Source organism: Heptranchias perlo, chromosome 4, assembly GCF_035084215.1.
Source record: "Heptranchias perlo isolate sHepPer1 chromosome 4, sHepPer1.hap1, whole genome shotgun sequence".
Taxonomy (NCBI): Eukaryota; Metazoa; Chordata; class Chondrichthyes; order Hexanchiformes; family Hexanchidae; genus Heptranchias; species Heptranchias perlo.
This window is the reverse complement of record NC_090328.1, coordinates 2,451,348-2,466,959: the sequence shown is the minus strand read 5'-3', so window position 1 is coordinate 2,466,959 and position 15,612 is coordinate 2,451,348. Positions and strand designations below refer to the sequence as shown.

At 49.5% G+C, this 15,612-nt stretch overlaps 1 protein-coding gene across 5 annotated transcripts in view; it reads right to left on the bottom strand.

Moving 5' to 3' along the window:
- ttc33 (tetratricopeptide repeat domain 33) overlaps nucleotides 1-15,612 on the bottom strand; it is a 79,782-nt gene extending 64,170 nt beyond the window's left edge. Inside the window, exons 1-2 of one of the 5 annotated variants that reach the window (XM_067982366.1) lie at nucleotides 15,512-15,612; nucleotides 12,297-12,512 (exon numbers count right to left, since the gene is read on the bottom strand). In XM_067982366.1, the coding sequence (XP_067838467.1) occupies nucleotides 12,297-12,511 (215 nt within the window). In that variant the 5' untranslated portion in view covers nucleotide 12,512; nucleotides 15,512-15,612. Of the gene's footprint in view, nucleotides 1-12,296; nucleotides 12,513-14,963; nucleotides 15,206-15,238; nucleotides 15,390-15,439 lie in introns of those variants that run through there. The other 4 variants (XM_067982363.1, XM_067982367.1, XM_067982365.1 and 1 more) reach the window with 4 other exon arrangements.

The following is a 15,612-nucleotide window of genomic DNA, read 5'->3' as shown; positions in this document are numbered from 1 at the left end:
CCACCAGTGCTGAGGGGATCAAATTCCGTGACTCTGTCCATTATTCTGTGAAGTCCGTAAAGTGACCTTTATTTCATGTATCCCTTTACTTATGTGTTTAATTTTTTATCCCTTACCATTTTTAAACCTGAGGATACACAGCAAGAAGCAGCAGTTGGAGGATGGTACCCTGCGTCTTTTGTATTTTTTTTTATTTTCTTCAAATTATTATTTTGGGTATTAGAAATTTCAGTTACTGAGAAAAAAAATGGCAGAATGAAGAATTTGCAGAGAATAGAGAATACGTGCTGAAAACTGGCAACGATTTCTGGTGTTAGAGGTCAGCGATCAGATGAACATTGGAATCCTATTATATCCCCACCCCGAATCACTTGGGGAAAGGCAACAGGTACGTGTGGACAGTTTTAATCCGAGAATGTCCATGGGAGCTTGTTTACATGACCTTTCTCAAGGAACATATTGCAAATATAATGGGGTGGGTGAGGGGCACTGATGTATTGATTTATATAATGGGGTGGGTGAGGGGCACTGATGTATTGATTTATATAATGGGGTGGGTGAGGGGCACTGATGTATTGATTTATATAATGGGGTGGGTGAGGGGCACTGATGTATTGATTTATATAATGGGGTGGGTGAGGGGCACTGATGTATTGATTTATATAATGGGGTGGGTGAGGGGCACTGATGTATTGATTTATATAATGGGGTGGGTGAGGGGCACTGATGTATTGATTTATATAATGGGGTGGGTGAGGGGCACTGATGTATTGATTTATATAATGGGGTGGGTGAGGGGCACTGATGTATTGATTTATATAATGGGGTGGGTGAGGGGCACTGATGTATTGATTTATATAATGGGGTGGGTGAGGGGCACTGATGTATTGATTTATATAATGGGGTGGGTGAGGGGCACTGATGTATTGATTTATATAATGGGGTGGGTGAGGGGCACTGATGTATTGATTTATATAATGGGGTGGGTGAGGGGCACTGATGTATTGATTTATATAATAGGGTGGGTGAGGGGCACTGATGTATTGATTTATATAATGGGGTCAGCAAAAACTTTGGAGTGTTTTCAGGGGCAGTTGAATGCTCTGTTTGGGGACGGGATGGAAGATCTCCCTGGAGGGTCGAGCTGGGATCGAATGCGGTTGAAATGTTTAAGTATGTGATTGGGGCATTTTATCTGCACACACAGCTGGAGCTCACGCCTTTCTCCAATGCTGTAATAAGCTGGGTTCCCATTACGGTGGCTCTGAATCGTTTCAAATGGATGGATCACAGGCTCCCTCTGCTGGAACGTTTCACACAGTACAGTTCAGTGACAGAATCTACAGCACAGAAACAGGCCTTTCGGCCCCACTGGTCTATGCCGGTATTTATACACCGCACAAGCCTCCTCCAACCTTTAATTACCTCTCCCCACCCTGCCCCCATATCCCTCTATTCCCTTCTTCCTCATGTATGCATCAAGCCTCCCCTTAAATGCAACAATGCTATCTGCTTCATCACTCCACGTGGCAGCGAGTTCCACATTCTCACTACTCTGTGTAAAGAAATTCCCCCTAAATTCTCCATATGATTTGTCAGTGGTTATCTTATATTTATATCCCCTTGTTCTGGACTCATTCACAAGTGGAAACAGTTTCTCCACATCCACCCTATCGACATTTAAAGACATTTAACAGGTCTCCTCTTTTCCAGAGAAAAGAGCCCCAGGCTGCTCAATATTTCCTGATTGTAGCATCCTCTCAATTTCGGTAACATCCTTGTAAACTTTTCTATACTTTCTCCTGTGCTTCAATATCTTTTTTGTAATATGGAGACCAGATCTGCACACACTGTGGTCTGATCAAACGTCTATATAAATTTAACATTACCTTCCAGCTTTTGTATTCTGTCCCTCCAGAAATGAACCCCAGTACCTTGTTTGCAATCTTTATGGCCTTATCAACTTCTGCTACTGTTATAAATTGATGTATCTGTATTCCCAGGATTCTTTGCTTCTCAAGCCTTTTTAGTTTCTTACCTTCCAAGCAATAAGTGATCTCCTTATTCCTCCCACCAAAATGAACCACCTCACACCTCACTATATTGAATTTAATTTGCCATTTATCCACCCACTCTGCAAGCCTGTTTATGTCTTTGAACATCACTCCTCCAATTTCTAGACCAAATCATTTCTGTGTGTGGTGAACAAGTGGTCCCAGCACAGATCCCTACGGGACACCACTTCCCGTTTTCTGCCAGTCCGAGAAACTTCCTACCTGCTGTTTTCTGTTTTGTAGCCATCTTTCAAACCATTCTGCTACCTGACTCCACACACCCTGACCTTTGTCATGAGTCTCTTATGTGGCACCTTATCAATGGCCTTCTGAAAGTCCATTTAAACCACATCCACTACATTGCCCTTGTCAAAGAATTCCATCCTTAAGTTTAGCTACTATCTCCTTTTTCTATCTTAACTGTTGTAATATCCCTCTTGACTTCTACTGCCGTCTACTCTTTGGTAACCTCTTCAGTGAAAATTATCTATTCAGTACCTCTGCCATTTCAGCACCATCTCCTGTGGGTTTTTCTTGCTCATCCCTTAGTGGCCCTGCCCCTATCTTAATTCTCCTTTTGTTACTTATGGGCCTATAAAATACTTTACTATTTCTTTTGATATTTTCATTTCATCTTTGCCTTCCTAATTGTCATCTGAACTCTATTAATCTCCTTTAAATATTGCCCATTATTGTTCTATTTCTTTGTCTATCAATATTTTTCTCCAGTTTACCTTCCTTAGCTCCACCCTCATTCCCTAGTATTGGCTTTTTTCCAATCTACTACTTTGGTCTTTGTACTATTCTGTATCTCTCTCTCAGTCATTATCCTAAGCCTTATTATATTGTGATCGTTATTGCCTAGATGTTCTCCCATGCTTATTTCTTACCTGCTCGGATTTATTTCCCATTAATGGGTCTAGCAGAGCTTCCTCTCTTGTTGGACTTCTTACATATTGGGTCAGAAAGGAGTCTTGTACATACTGTAAAACCCTCATCCCCTTCTCCCCCTCTCTCTGCCAGTTTATTTGAGGGTAGTTGAAATCCCCCCATGATTACGATTCTGTTTTTTACTCATTTTATATGTTTACCTCCACGTCCTTTCCACTATTTGGTGGTCTGTATTATACCCATAATAGTGTGATTGGTTCCTTCCCATCCTTCATCTCAATCCATACGGATTCTGTTTCTATCTCTGTTAGTTATGTCCTTTCTTGCTCCTGCCTGTTATTTGAGTAACACAGCTACTCCTCCACCACTTCTTCCTCCCCTCTCATTTCTAAATACATTATAAGCTGCAATATTTAACTGCCAGTCCTATCTTGTCTGCAGCCATGTTTCCATGATTCCATCTATTTCCTCACTTCTAACCATTATCTCTAATTCCCCCATTTTGTTCCTGATGTTCTGTGCATTGCTATACGGGCAACTCAATATGCTCTCTGAATCATACAATCTTACAGTACAGAAAGACAGTATTCGGCCCATCGAGCCTGCTCTTTGAAAAAGCTTTCCTATTAGCTCCATTCTTATCCCCGTTCTTTCCCCAAGGCCTGAAAAATTTTTCCTTTTCAAGTATATATCAATTCCCTCTTATTTTTCATTGCTCCTGCTTTATTTTTATTTTAAAAGAAAGACTTGCATTTACATGGGGCCTTTCACCACCTCAGGACGTCCCAAAGCTCTTTACAGCAGATGAAGTACTTTTTGAAGTGTAGCCACTGCTGTAAGGTAGGAAAATTACTGTTGTAATATCGGATATATTATTACTGCCTATGACCTTTTTTGTTACTGAGTATTTAATGCTTTTTTTAAAATCTGTTTTGAACTCTGACAACAACAGAAACTTGCATTTAATGTAGTAAAATGTCCCTTTGCTCTCATCCCTTCTTTTTCTTATCTCCCGGTTACTATTATATCGCTCTATATGAAGAGATGTGGTGTCATATATTTTATGTACTAGTGTATCTCCTGTAGCATTTCTCACAGCAAGTTGGAGGATACGATGTTTTATACAATGGCACTCGCAGTATGTTACTAACCTACAGTGACTGAATAAAGCAACAGCGTTTTTAGCAGAAAGTATCATGGGAGTGATATTTTCGTGCTAGAATTCTCTACATATGTAAACCTGTGGAAACTGCAAAGCCTTGATCATTATTAAAAAGTTTTTTTTAAGCTCTATAGTTGGGTTCATCTGTTCCTTTTTTTTTTAAGAAAAGCCCAGGATTCGTAGGAAGATGTTCCAGGTAGGAAGGATATAGGCTGTACGAAAGAAAGAGCTTCCTCAGAAATTCACAAATTACTTTGTGACGTGCAGTCACTGTTGTAATGTAGGGAACACGGCAATTAATTTCGGCACAGCAAGATCCCACAAACAGCAATGAGATAATGACCAGATAATCTGTTTTTTTAGTGATGTTAGTTGAGTGATAAATATTGGCCAGGACACCAGGGAGAGCTCTCCTGCTCTTCTTCATATTGTGCCATGGGATCTTTTATGTCCACCTGAGAGGGCAGACGGGACCTAGGTTTAATGTCTAATCCAAATGGTGGCACCTCCGACAGTGCAGCACTCCCTCACTACTGCCCATCCGACAGTGCAGCACTCCCTCACTACTGCCCATCCGACAGTGCAGCACTCCCTCACTACTGCCCATCCGACAGTGCAGCACTCCCTCACTACTGCCCATCCGACAGTGCAGCGCTCCCTCACTACTGCCCATCCGACAGTGCAGCACTCCCTCACTACTGCCCATCCGACAGTGCAGCACTCCCTCACTACTGCCCATCCGACAGTGCAGCGCTCCCTCACTACTGCCCATCCGACAGTGCAGCACTCCCTCACTACTGCCCATCCGACAGTGCAGCACTCCCTCACTACTGCCCATCCGACAGTGCAGCGCTCCCTCACTACTGCCCATCCGACAGTGCAGCACTCCCTCACTACTGCCCATCCGACAGCGCCGCGCTCCCTCACTACTGCCCATCCGACAGTGCAGCGCTCCCTCACTACTGCCCATCCGACAGTGCAGCACTCCCTCACTACTGCCCATCCGACAGTGCAGCACTCCCTCACTACTGCCCATCCGACAGTGCAGCGCTCCCTCACTACTGCCCATCCGACAGTGCAGCACTCCCTCACTACTGCCCATCCGACAGTGCAGCACTCCCTCACTACTGCCCATCCGACAGTGCAGCGCTCCCTCACTACTGCCCATCCGACAGTGCAGCACTCCCTCACTACTGCCCATCCGACAGCGCCGCGCTCCCTCAGTACCGCCCCTCCGACAGCGCCGCGCTCCCTCAGTACCGACCCTCCCTCGGTACCGCCCCTCCGACAGTGCAGCGCTCCCTCAGTACCGACCCTCCCTCGGTACCGCCCCTCCGACAGCGCCGCGCTCCCTCAGTACCGCCCCTCCGACAGCGCCGCGCTCCCTCAGTACCGCCCCTCCGACAGCGCCGCGCTCCCTCAGTACCGCCCCTCCGACAGCGCCGCGCTCCCTCAGTACCGCCCCTCCGACAGCGCCGCGCTCCCTCAGTACCGCCCCTCCGACAGCGCCGCGCTCCCTCAGTACCGCCCCTCCGACAGCGCCGCGCTCCCTCAGTACCGCCCCTCCGACAGCGCCGCGCTCCCTCAGTACCGACCCTCCCTCGGTACCGCCCCTCCGACAGCGCCGCGCTCCCTCAGTACCGCCCCTCCGACAGCGCCGCGCTCCCTCAGTACCGCCCCTCCGACAGCGCCGCGCTCCCTCAGTACCGACCCTCCCTCGGTACCGCCCCTCCGACAGCGCCGCGCTCCCTCAGTACCGCCCCTCCGACAGCGCCGCGCTCCCTCAGTACCGACCCTCCCTCGGTACCGCCCCTCCGACAGTGCAGCGCTCCCTCAGTACCGACCCTCCCTCGGTACCGCCCCTCCGACAGCGCCGCGCTCCCTCAGTACCGCCCCTCCGACAGCGCCGCGCTCCCTCAGTACCGCCCCTCCGACAGCGCCGCGCTCCCTCAGTACCGCCCCTCCGACAGCGCCGCGCTCCCTCAGTACCGCCCCTCCGACAGCGCCGCGCTCCCTCAGTACCGCCCCTCCGACAGCGCCGCGCTCCCTCAGTACCGCCCCTCCGACAGCGCCGCGCTCCCTCAGTACCGCCCCTCCGACAGCGCCGCGCTCCCTCAGTACCGCCCCTCCGACAGCGCCGCGCTCCCTCAGTACCGCCCCTCCGACAGCGCCGCGCTCCCTCAGTACCGCCCCTCCGACAGCGCCGCGCTCCCTCAGTACCGACCCTCCCTCGGTACCGCCCCTCCGACAGCGCCGCGCTCCCTCGGTACCGCCCCTCCGACAGCGCAGCGCTCCCTCAGTACCGACCCTCCGACAGCGCAGCGCTCCCTCAGTACCGAGCCTCCCTCGGTACCGCCCCTCCGACAGCGCCGCGCTCCCTCGGTACCGCCCCTCCGACAGCGCAGCGCTCCCTCGGTACCGACCCTCCGACAGTGCAGCGCTCCCTCGGTACCGCCCCTCCGACAGCGCAGCGCTCCCTCGGTACCGACCCTCCGACAGCGCAGCGCTCCCTCGGTACCGACCCTCCGACAGCGCAGCGCTCCCTCGGTACCGACCCTCCGACAGCGCTGCGCTCCCTCAGTACCGACCCTCCGACAGCGCAGCGCTCCCTCGGTACCGACCCTCCGACAGCGCAGCGCTCCCTCGGTACCGACCCTCCGACAGCGCAGCGCTCCCTCGGTACCGACCCTCCGACAGCGCAGCGCTCCCTCGGTACCGACCCTCCGACAGTGCTGCGCTCCCTCAGTACTTGATTCTGTGCACAAGCCTCTGCAGTGAGGCTTGAGCCCACGACCTCCTGATTCAGAGGTGAGAGTGCCGCCACTGAAACAAGCTGACATGATATCGGTGCTTGGCATTCAGGATGGGAGTGGTGAGCGGAGGCATGAAGGAGCACTGTGGGGGAAGTGGGGGGCGGGGGGGGGGAATACCAGGTCAGATCCTGGGATGAGAGGGTTGTCCTATGAGGAGAGATTGAGTGGAATGGGACTATACGCTCTGGAGTTTAGAAGAATAAGAGGTGATCTCATTGAAACGTATAAAGTCCTTAGAGGGCTTGACAGAGTAGAGGCTGAGAAGCTGTTTCCCCTGGCTGGAGTCTAGAATTAGGGGTCATAGTCTCAAGATAAGGGGTCGGATATTTAGGACTGAGATGAGGAAAAATTTAGATGAGGAATAGATTCAAGACTGAGATAGATAGATTTTTGGACTCTAGGGGAATCAAGGGATATGGGGATCGGGCGGGAAAGTGGAGTTGAGGTCGAAGATCAGCCATGATCTGATTGAATGGCGGAGCAGGCTCGAGGGGCCGTATGGCCTACTCCTGCTCCTATTTCTTATGTTATGTTTGGTGGGTGGGAGGTATTTGTTAAAAGGGATTTAGCTGCAGCCAGCGTAAATATGAATGATTTAAAATGGACACAGCTGATTTCAAAGGCTCTTAAAGAACTTTGAGCCAGTTTCAGCTAACGGTCGGCAATGCAATGGCTCAAGAATGGGTGGGGAGGCGGGTTCCAGTCACGTTGATGGTGGGAGAGGAGGGGGTCGAGGCAGCAGCCACATGAGGCAATATCAAGGGCGCAGGGGCCATCCCATCTCAGTCTGGAGTTCTCAGCAGTAAGTAAACAACAGCGCCACCTTGGAGGACTCAATCATATAGCGAGAGAATCAAGTTGCATTTATATAGTACCTTTCACATCCACAGGACGACCCAAAGCACTTTACAGCCAATGAATTATCTCTGAAGTGTAGTCACTGTTGTTTTGCAGGCAAACACAGCAGTGCATTTGTGCACAGCAAGGTCTCACAAACAGAAAATAGGTAAATGGGCATTTAATCTGTTTTGGTCATTTTGGTTCAGGGATAAATGTTGGTCCGGGCACTAGGAGAACTTCCTGCTCATCTCTGAATACCGCCATGGGCTTATCACATCCACCTGAGCAGGTAGGCAGGCCTTGATTTAATGTCTCATTCGAAAACTGAAAACTGAGGCAACAAGATTAATAAGTAACTTTAACTGTGGCACTAAAGCCTGACAGGAATAGCATCACAGGAGGAAGTAACTAATTACTTGGCAGAAAGTGTGGGCATCCAGAAGAATGTTATTATAATCAAATCTCCCATGGCATTGGTCAAGGTGAGCAGGAGAAATGCTGTTTTATAATGAGGGTTTTTATGCCGTGTTGAGAATAACATCATGTTAGTGATTTACAGTGACTGAATCACTCAAATCCCATTTCTATAAAATGGTAATGAGAATTTTTGCTGCAGCTTTGGAATCAAATTCCAGAACTGTCAAAACTGTAAACTCAGTGGGGCTGCTGGGGTTTGGCAGCAGGGGAGGGGACAAAATACTCTTGACTGGGCAGAACTGTGGAGAGGGAACGTCAAGTTTGGCAGAACTGTGCTTGGGGGAATAGGGAATCTGGGAAAAGGGTGGGGGTGGAATGTGGGGTTTAGGATCACTGGTAGATTCCTACTGTTTGTCAGCAGTGAGGGGAGGGAGATGGCACTGACTTTACTGCACTGGGTGAGCATGGGGTGTCTCGGGTCCAGCAGCACCGTGTGTAACTTTCCAAGTGTTAAATTTGGTTCCTGAAAGTGCATCTCTCTGTCAGTGTCAGGTATTTGTAATTATAATGCTTATATTTTTTTTTAAACTATTAGCAAAAATCAGATGATAATTAGAGGCTTTCTATTTGGTTTCAAAATTCGTTATTTGTATTTTTTTTAAAATAAAACAGCTCAAAACCAGGACCAGGAAAGACTTTGTCTCTCAACTCAATATACTTTGAAGTTTATTTTATATAATAACTTAAACCCCAACTAAAGCTACAACAGGTGAGCAATCAGAAGTGTGTCACATTTTTCTCTCACACAGATAGCTTGGTTTCTTTTTTAAAAAAACACAATATAAATTTGTCCTCCAGCTTTTCTTCCAATTATTTTGAAAAATAACCAAACAGATTTTATTGGAGACCGAGAGAAGCATTATATTATTTGGCCATCTTAAATGTTACTGCTCAATGCTGGGAAACCGCGTACACTCAGACTGTAGGGACCTGCCTTCAGCAATCAGAGTCACCACACTGGGCAAAAATACCAAGTCCAATCCCAGGCTTTTAGTAGAGACTTGTGGCCTTCAAATGAAAAACTCTGATGAAGGAAGACACAAAAAGCAATTCAATAGATAAATTTAATAACGTTACTGTGAAATATATATATTTTTAATTTTCTTTAAAATATAATTTTGAACAATAGACCCCCTGTTTCATCATCCCCTCCCCATTCATACTCAGACTCCTTTCCCTTCCAATTTCCTGCCGCCATGCTCTTTCCCCCAGTGCAGCTCCCCCCGCCCCGCCCCCCCCCCAACAACTCAGTGCTGCTACTGATTCCTTGCTCCTACTCCTAATTCAAATGACTGAACGGTGCCGCACAGTGGGTGGGAATTGCTGATATCACCAGAACTCCCGCCCACAGTGTGCAGAATCGTTCCATCACATGGAGCAACAGCAAGAGGCAGAAACCGGCAGCGGCAGCAGCGCTGAGGGGGTGGGGAAGAGCAAGTAGTGGTGCTGGATAGCCCCCACCCTACTGGCCGGATCGAGACAGCGAGCCGTAGCTTGGACATTCCTGCTTTAAAGGACAAAGTTTAATTACTGTTAAGTAAAGAAAGAAAGAACGGGTTGAGGTCAAAGTTTAATTGACGTTGAGGCTGCATGTTTGTGGGAGCTTGCTGTGCGCAAATTGGCAGCCGTATTTCCTACACTACAGCAGTGGCTACATCATTCGCTGTAAAGCACTTTGGGATGTCCTGAGGTCATGAAAAGCGCTATATAAATGCAGGTTCTTTCCTTAGGTCACAGCCGCTGGCTTCTTTTTTTGTATGAGATTGTTAAGGTTATTCAGAGGTTACAGATATTCTGGCTCCTGTCAAATTAACATCGGTGTTTCTTTTACTGTTTTTTGTAACACACGGAAACTGGTGTGTGATATTTGAAGTGTGATAACAGAACTGTGACGGTCAGTAAATATGCGCTAGATGCACTCTTCATATAACGTTACAGATATACGAACAGCCCGACATAACCCGTTCCAGAATCAGTGAAGATCACTGTTTCAAGAATCTTGAATTCGGGGCAGCAGCACCGGGGGGGGGGGCCCGGATCTGACTCCTTGTTTCAAAATAGGAACTGCTAAGTAAATGCACCTCAATTCTAAATCAGCGATCTGGGAAACTACAACTGCTCCCTGCGTTAGGGACCCTGACAACTCCAACCAGCCACCTTTCAGATCCCCACCCACCCAAACCAGGGACACCCACACCCCCACCCAAAACAACCAGCCACCATTCAGATCCCCACCCACTCCAACTCTATCCAGAGACACCCCACTCCTCCCACCACTCCCCACCCACCCCAACTCCAACCAATGACTTCTGGGCCTCCACCTCTTGCTCCCTGCATGCACTGACTGCAACTAGAAAGTGCCCAGCCCCCATCCACCTCCTGGCAGGTTCCCCCACTGACTTCAACCATTGTAAACAATTTTACAACACCAAGTTATAGTCCAGCAATTTTATTTTAAATTCACAAGCTTTCGGAGGCTTGTGAATTTAAAATAAAATTCACAAGCTTTCGGAGGCTTCCTCCTTCGTCAGGTAAATGTTCAGGAGCTCCTTGAAGCCTACGCATTTATACATCACAGAACAATACATGGTATTGTTCTATATGTATAAATGCGTAGGCTTCAAGGAGCTCCTGAACATTTACCTGACGAAGGAGGAAGCCTCCGAAAGCTTGTGAATTTAAAATAAAATTGCTGGACTATAACTTGGTGTTGTAAAATTGTTTACAATTGTCAACCCCAGTCCATCACCGGCATCTCCACATCATGACTTCAACCAGTCATTGTCTCTGCCACATTATCAACGCTGCTTTATGCGATTACAATCATGGTTTAGGAAATGTGCTGCCACTGATAAAGAGGGACCCCCGCCCCAAACACAGGATGGACCATTCCTAGACCCCAGCCAATGGCGTTGTAACTGCCTGAGGTCCCTTGTGCCTCCCCGGCACCCCTCAATGTGGCACGGCTGAGCTGAATGTTGTCTCGGACCATGGATATTAAACTGTATCTCACTACTCCCTGGCACAGTGCGTCGTGGAACCAGCTGAACCAAGTGACAGTCTGAGCTCCCCCTACCCCCGAGATATGACCGATAACCTCATGGTCGGAGGCCAGCAGACCATACAGTGATGCAGTAGCCCTGGCATCATCGTAAGGTGAGCAAAACCAGAAATGAAGGCTGTCAGTCACAATTTTTAGATAATCTGACACAGGTAGAGGTCTGTCCGTTGCTCGGGTACTGATGTAGATGGGGCAAATTCCAGAACGACATCTGACAGACCCATTGTTGCAAGAAACAGTCTGCAATCTAAACTCAACAAGTCACTGACTGATGGATCTAATGGGGCTTGTCCTCACACACCTTCAACCTGCTTCTTAACCACTAAGGGGCAAAAAGGGAATTCAAATGGAACGAAGGTCACACGAAGGGCGATTGAGTTGTGGAACAAGGAAGGACATTGAAGCAGAAAGTGTGGGAGGGACTGCGAGGAGGGGGGGGGGGGGGTTAGGGACCGCAGTGAGGTGGGGAGGGAGGGGACGGACCGCAGTGAGGTGGGGAGGGAGGGGAGGGACCGCAGTGAGGTGGGGTGGGAGGGGACGGACCGCAGTGAGGTGGGGAGGGAGGGGACGGACCGCAGTGAGGTGGGGAGGGAGGGGACGGACCGCAGTGAGGTGGGGAGGGAGGGGACGGACCGCAGTGAGGTGGGGAGGGAGGGGACGGACCGCAGTGAGGTGGGGAGGGAGGGGAGGGACCGCAGTGAGGTGGGGAGGGAGGGGAGGGACCGCAGTGAGGTGGGGAGGGAGGGGAGGGACCGCAGTGAGGTGGGGGAGGGACCGCAGTGAGGTGGAGAGGGAGGGGAGGGACCGCAGTGAGGTGGAGAGGGAGGGGAGGGACCGCAGTGAGGTGGAGAGGGAGGGGAGGGACCGCAGTGAGGTGGGGGGGGTGGGGGGGGTGGGGGGGGAGGACCGCAGTGGGGGGAGGGGGGGACCGACCAGTGGGACCCATGCTGTCTTCAGTTCCTAAGAGTTCCATTGCTTGAAGCCCCTCCCAAGCTCACCTTCCATTCTCTGACAGGATGACCCCCTCTTCCTTCAGCCTCTTACTCTTCACTGTGCAATCTTCCAGCAGGACCTCTCGTTGCCGCTTGGTGATGTGTAACCAATCCACATCAGCGTCAACCAATCCATCGTCCTCAGCAGCTGCCTCAAAGTTCTGAGACGCGACCTTTGACACCTTCTCCCCCGCTTTCCGCTTCCAGCCAAAAGATGTCATACTGCAGGGAGAATTTAATGGGGGGGGGGGGGGGGGGGGGAAGAGAGAGAAAGAGAGAGAGAGTGCGTTGGGGGGGGGGAAGAGAGAGAAAAAAGGGGAAAGGGGGAAAACAGGCACAGCACCCAATGGGGAGACAAAGAGTCGGAGAAAGAATGATGAGAGAGAGGGACAGAGAAAAGAATGATGGGTAGACAGAGCATGCATGCGATGGGGAGAGGGGGAGAGAGAGAGAGAGAGCGCGAAACGGATAGAGTGTGACGAATAGAGAAAGAGACAGAGAAAGCAAAATAGGGCAGAGAGAGACAAAACAGACAAAGTCAGAAACAAAGAAAGAGACAGATAGAAACAGAGCAAGGAATTGAAGAGCAGAGAGTCAAAGAAAGTAAATCAGAGACAGAGGGAGAGGGAGAGATACACATGGTCAGTCAGAATGGGTGACTTTAATCATTTCAGAAGACAACAGACCCACAAATACAACTGCCACCTTAATCATGGAATGGAAGCAAAACAGGAAAACTGCATCCGAATCTATAGGTCTTTGAATATTCTATCATCACAGAATAACAGGCTTCTACCATCGAACCACGTTGTCCAAGAGGTAGTTTATCAGCAGCACAGCTTTCCATCAGGAGAGTAAATGGGTGGGGTAGTGTATAAGAGGCATTAGAAAATCATGGGTAACAACAAATGGGTACAGAGTAAAGCTCCCTCTACACTGTCCCATCAAACATTCCCAGGGTAGGTACAGCACAGATTAGATACAGAGTAAAGCTCCCTCTACACTGTCCCATCAAACATTCCCAGGGCAGGTACAGCACGGGTTAGATACAGAGTAAAGCTCCCTCCACACTGTCCCATCAAACATTCCCAGGGCAGGTACAGCACGGGTTAGATACAGAGTAAAGCTCCCTCTACACTGTCCCATCAAACACTCCCAGGGCAGGTACAGCACGGGTTAGATACAGAGTAAAGCTCCCTCTACACTGTCCCATCAAACACTCCCAGGGCAGGTACAGCACGGGTTAGATACAGGGTAAAGCTCCCTCTACACTGTCCCATCAAACACTCCCAGGACAGGTACAGTATGGGTTACAGAGTAAAGCTCCCTCTACACTGTCCCAAACACTCCCAGGGCAGGTACAGCACGGGTTAGATACAGAGTAAAGCTCCCTCTACACTGTTCCATCAAACACTCCCAGGGCAGGTACAGCACGGGTTAGAAATAGAGTAAAGCTCCCTCTACACTGTCCCATCAAACACTCCCAGGTCAGGTACAGGGTTAGATACAGAGTAAAGCTCCCTCTACACTGTCCCATCAAACAATCCCAGGTCAGGTACAGGGTTAGATACAGAGTAAAGCTCCCTCTACACTGTCCCATCAAACACTCCCAGGGCAGCTTTTGCCAGAAACCATGGTGTTCTCGATTTTGTGGATGGTGCAGAATATCTCCACTGCCCCTTTCTTTCTTTCTCTCTCTCTCTGCGCTCTAGGTGTTGTTTGTTCCAATCCCACTCCGTTTGCTTGCCGACCATCCTCCTTGCAAGGGCAGTTATCGAGGTCAGTGAGTGAAAGTCCAAGATAAAGTCTAGCCAATTCAGTCAAGAGCACAAGGAGGGAAAAAAGGGAGACCCCTCCTGTGCATTCACCAGCTCGCCACCATCCCATTAACCGATAACAGTGACTACATTTCTGTGTGGAAAGTTGTTTAACTGGGACAGGAACATAGCCCCCACAGCCTCTGTGGGCGCCAGGTGTGGGGCTGTGTGCGATTTGGTCCTTTCTACAGCAGGCTCCGGTACCTAAAGCACAATCTGCACCTTCCTGCTTCCCTGTGGAGCAGTCTGAAGAATCCATGGGCCCCAGGTAGTAAGGGCAAGTCCTCTTTCAAAACCCCCTGCCTTTGGGCATTTCTTAACACTGGGACCTGGGCACCCTCTGCCAATGGTGCTAATATAAAATAAAATTTATAACTTTTATAATATATCTGCTATATAAATATCCTGCAACTCACTGCCAGCAAGGCCACCGCACATCTGCTAAATATATACCAAAGCTGCTCTCATTTATATTTTGTTAGTAATATTTAATCTCAAAATGTTAGAAATTATATATTAAATATATACATTGCATATTTACATACTATTAAATATTATATATTTATATACATTGAATATCATACAGTACATTAAATTAGACATCATTGTTTGTTTTTTGACATTAAATATTAAATGTTTGACATTATATAAACTGTTAAATGTTACAGATCACCTTATTTTAAATGCATTACATTTAAATGTTATATTTACTTTATAACTAAGTATATTCATATAGAAGATAAATTATATAAAAATTATATATTTGTTTTCTATTAGCGCCATTAAAGGGGTGAATTATTGATTTAGTCCCATTTATATTGCCCCCTGATGAGGGAGCAGATCGAGCTGCCATTACCTGCTCGGTGTTCTTGGACTCGGTGTGTTGCTCACTATCTCCTAACACATTACAGTCCCTCTCCCGGCTCCCCGCGCACCCAGCGCCGCCCGGCTTCATAAACTCCAAACTAGGCCCTAGGCCCGGGGACTTCCGTTCCAGGCCTGCGCCCAGTGGCTGCACCTTCGCCGACGCACTCGGCCCCGATCACAGGCCGCAACCCGCTGACTGCCCGGCCCCCGGTTACCATGGTTCACGCCGCTCGCGGGCACGGGCACGGGCACGAGCGCGCTCACCTGCTTCCCCGGCCCCGGTTACCATGGTTCACGCCGCTCGCGGGCACGGGCACGGGCACGAGCGCGCTCACCTGCTTCCCCGGCCCCGGTTACCATGGTTCACGCCGCTCGCGGGCACGGGCGCGGGCACGAGCGCGCTCACCTGCTTCCCCGGCCCCGGTTACCATGGTTCACGCCGCTCGCGGGCACGAGCGCGCTCACCTGCTTCCCCGGCCCCCGGTTACCATGGTTCACGCCGCTCGCGGGCACGGGCACGGGCACGAGCGCGCTCACCTGCTTCCCCGGCCCCGGTTACCATGGTTCCCGCGCTCTCTCTCTCTCTCTCTCTGAGCTGCAAAGAAGCTCGGTGCCGCTCCTTCCCCGGTACCAGAACA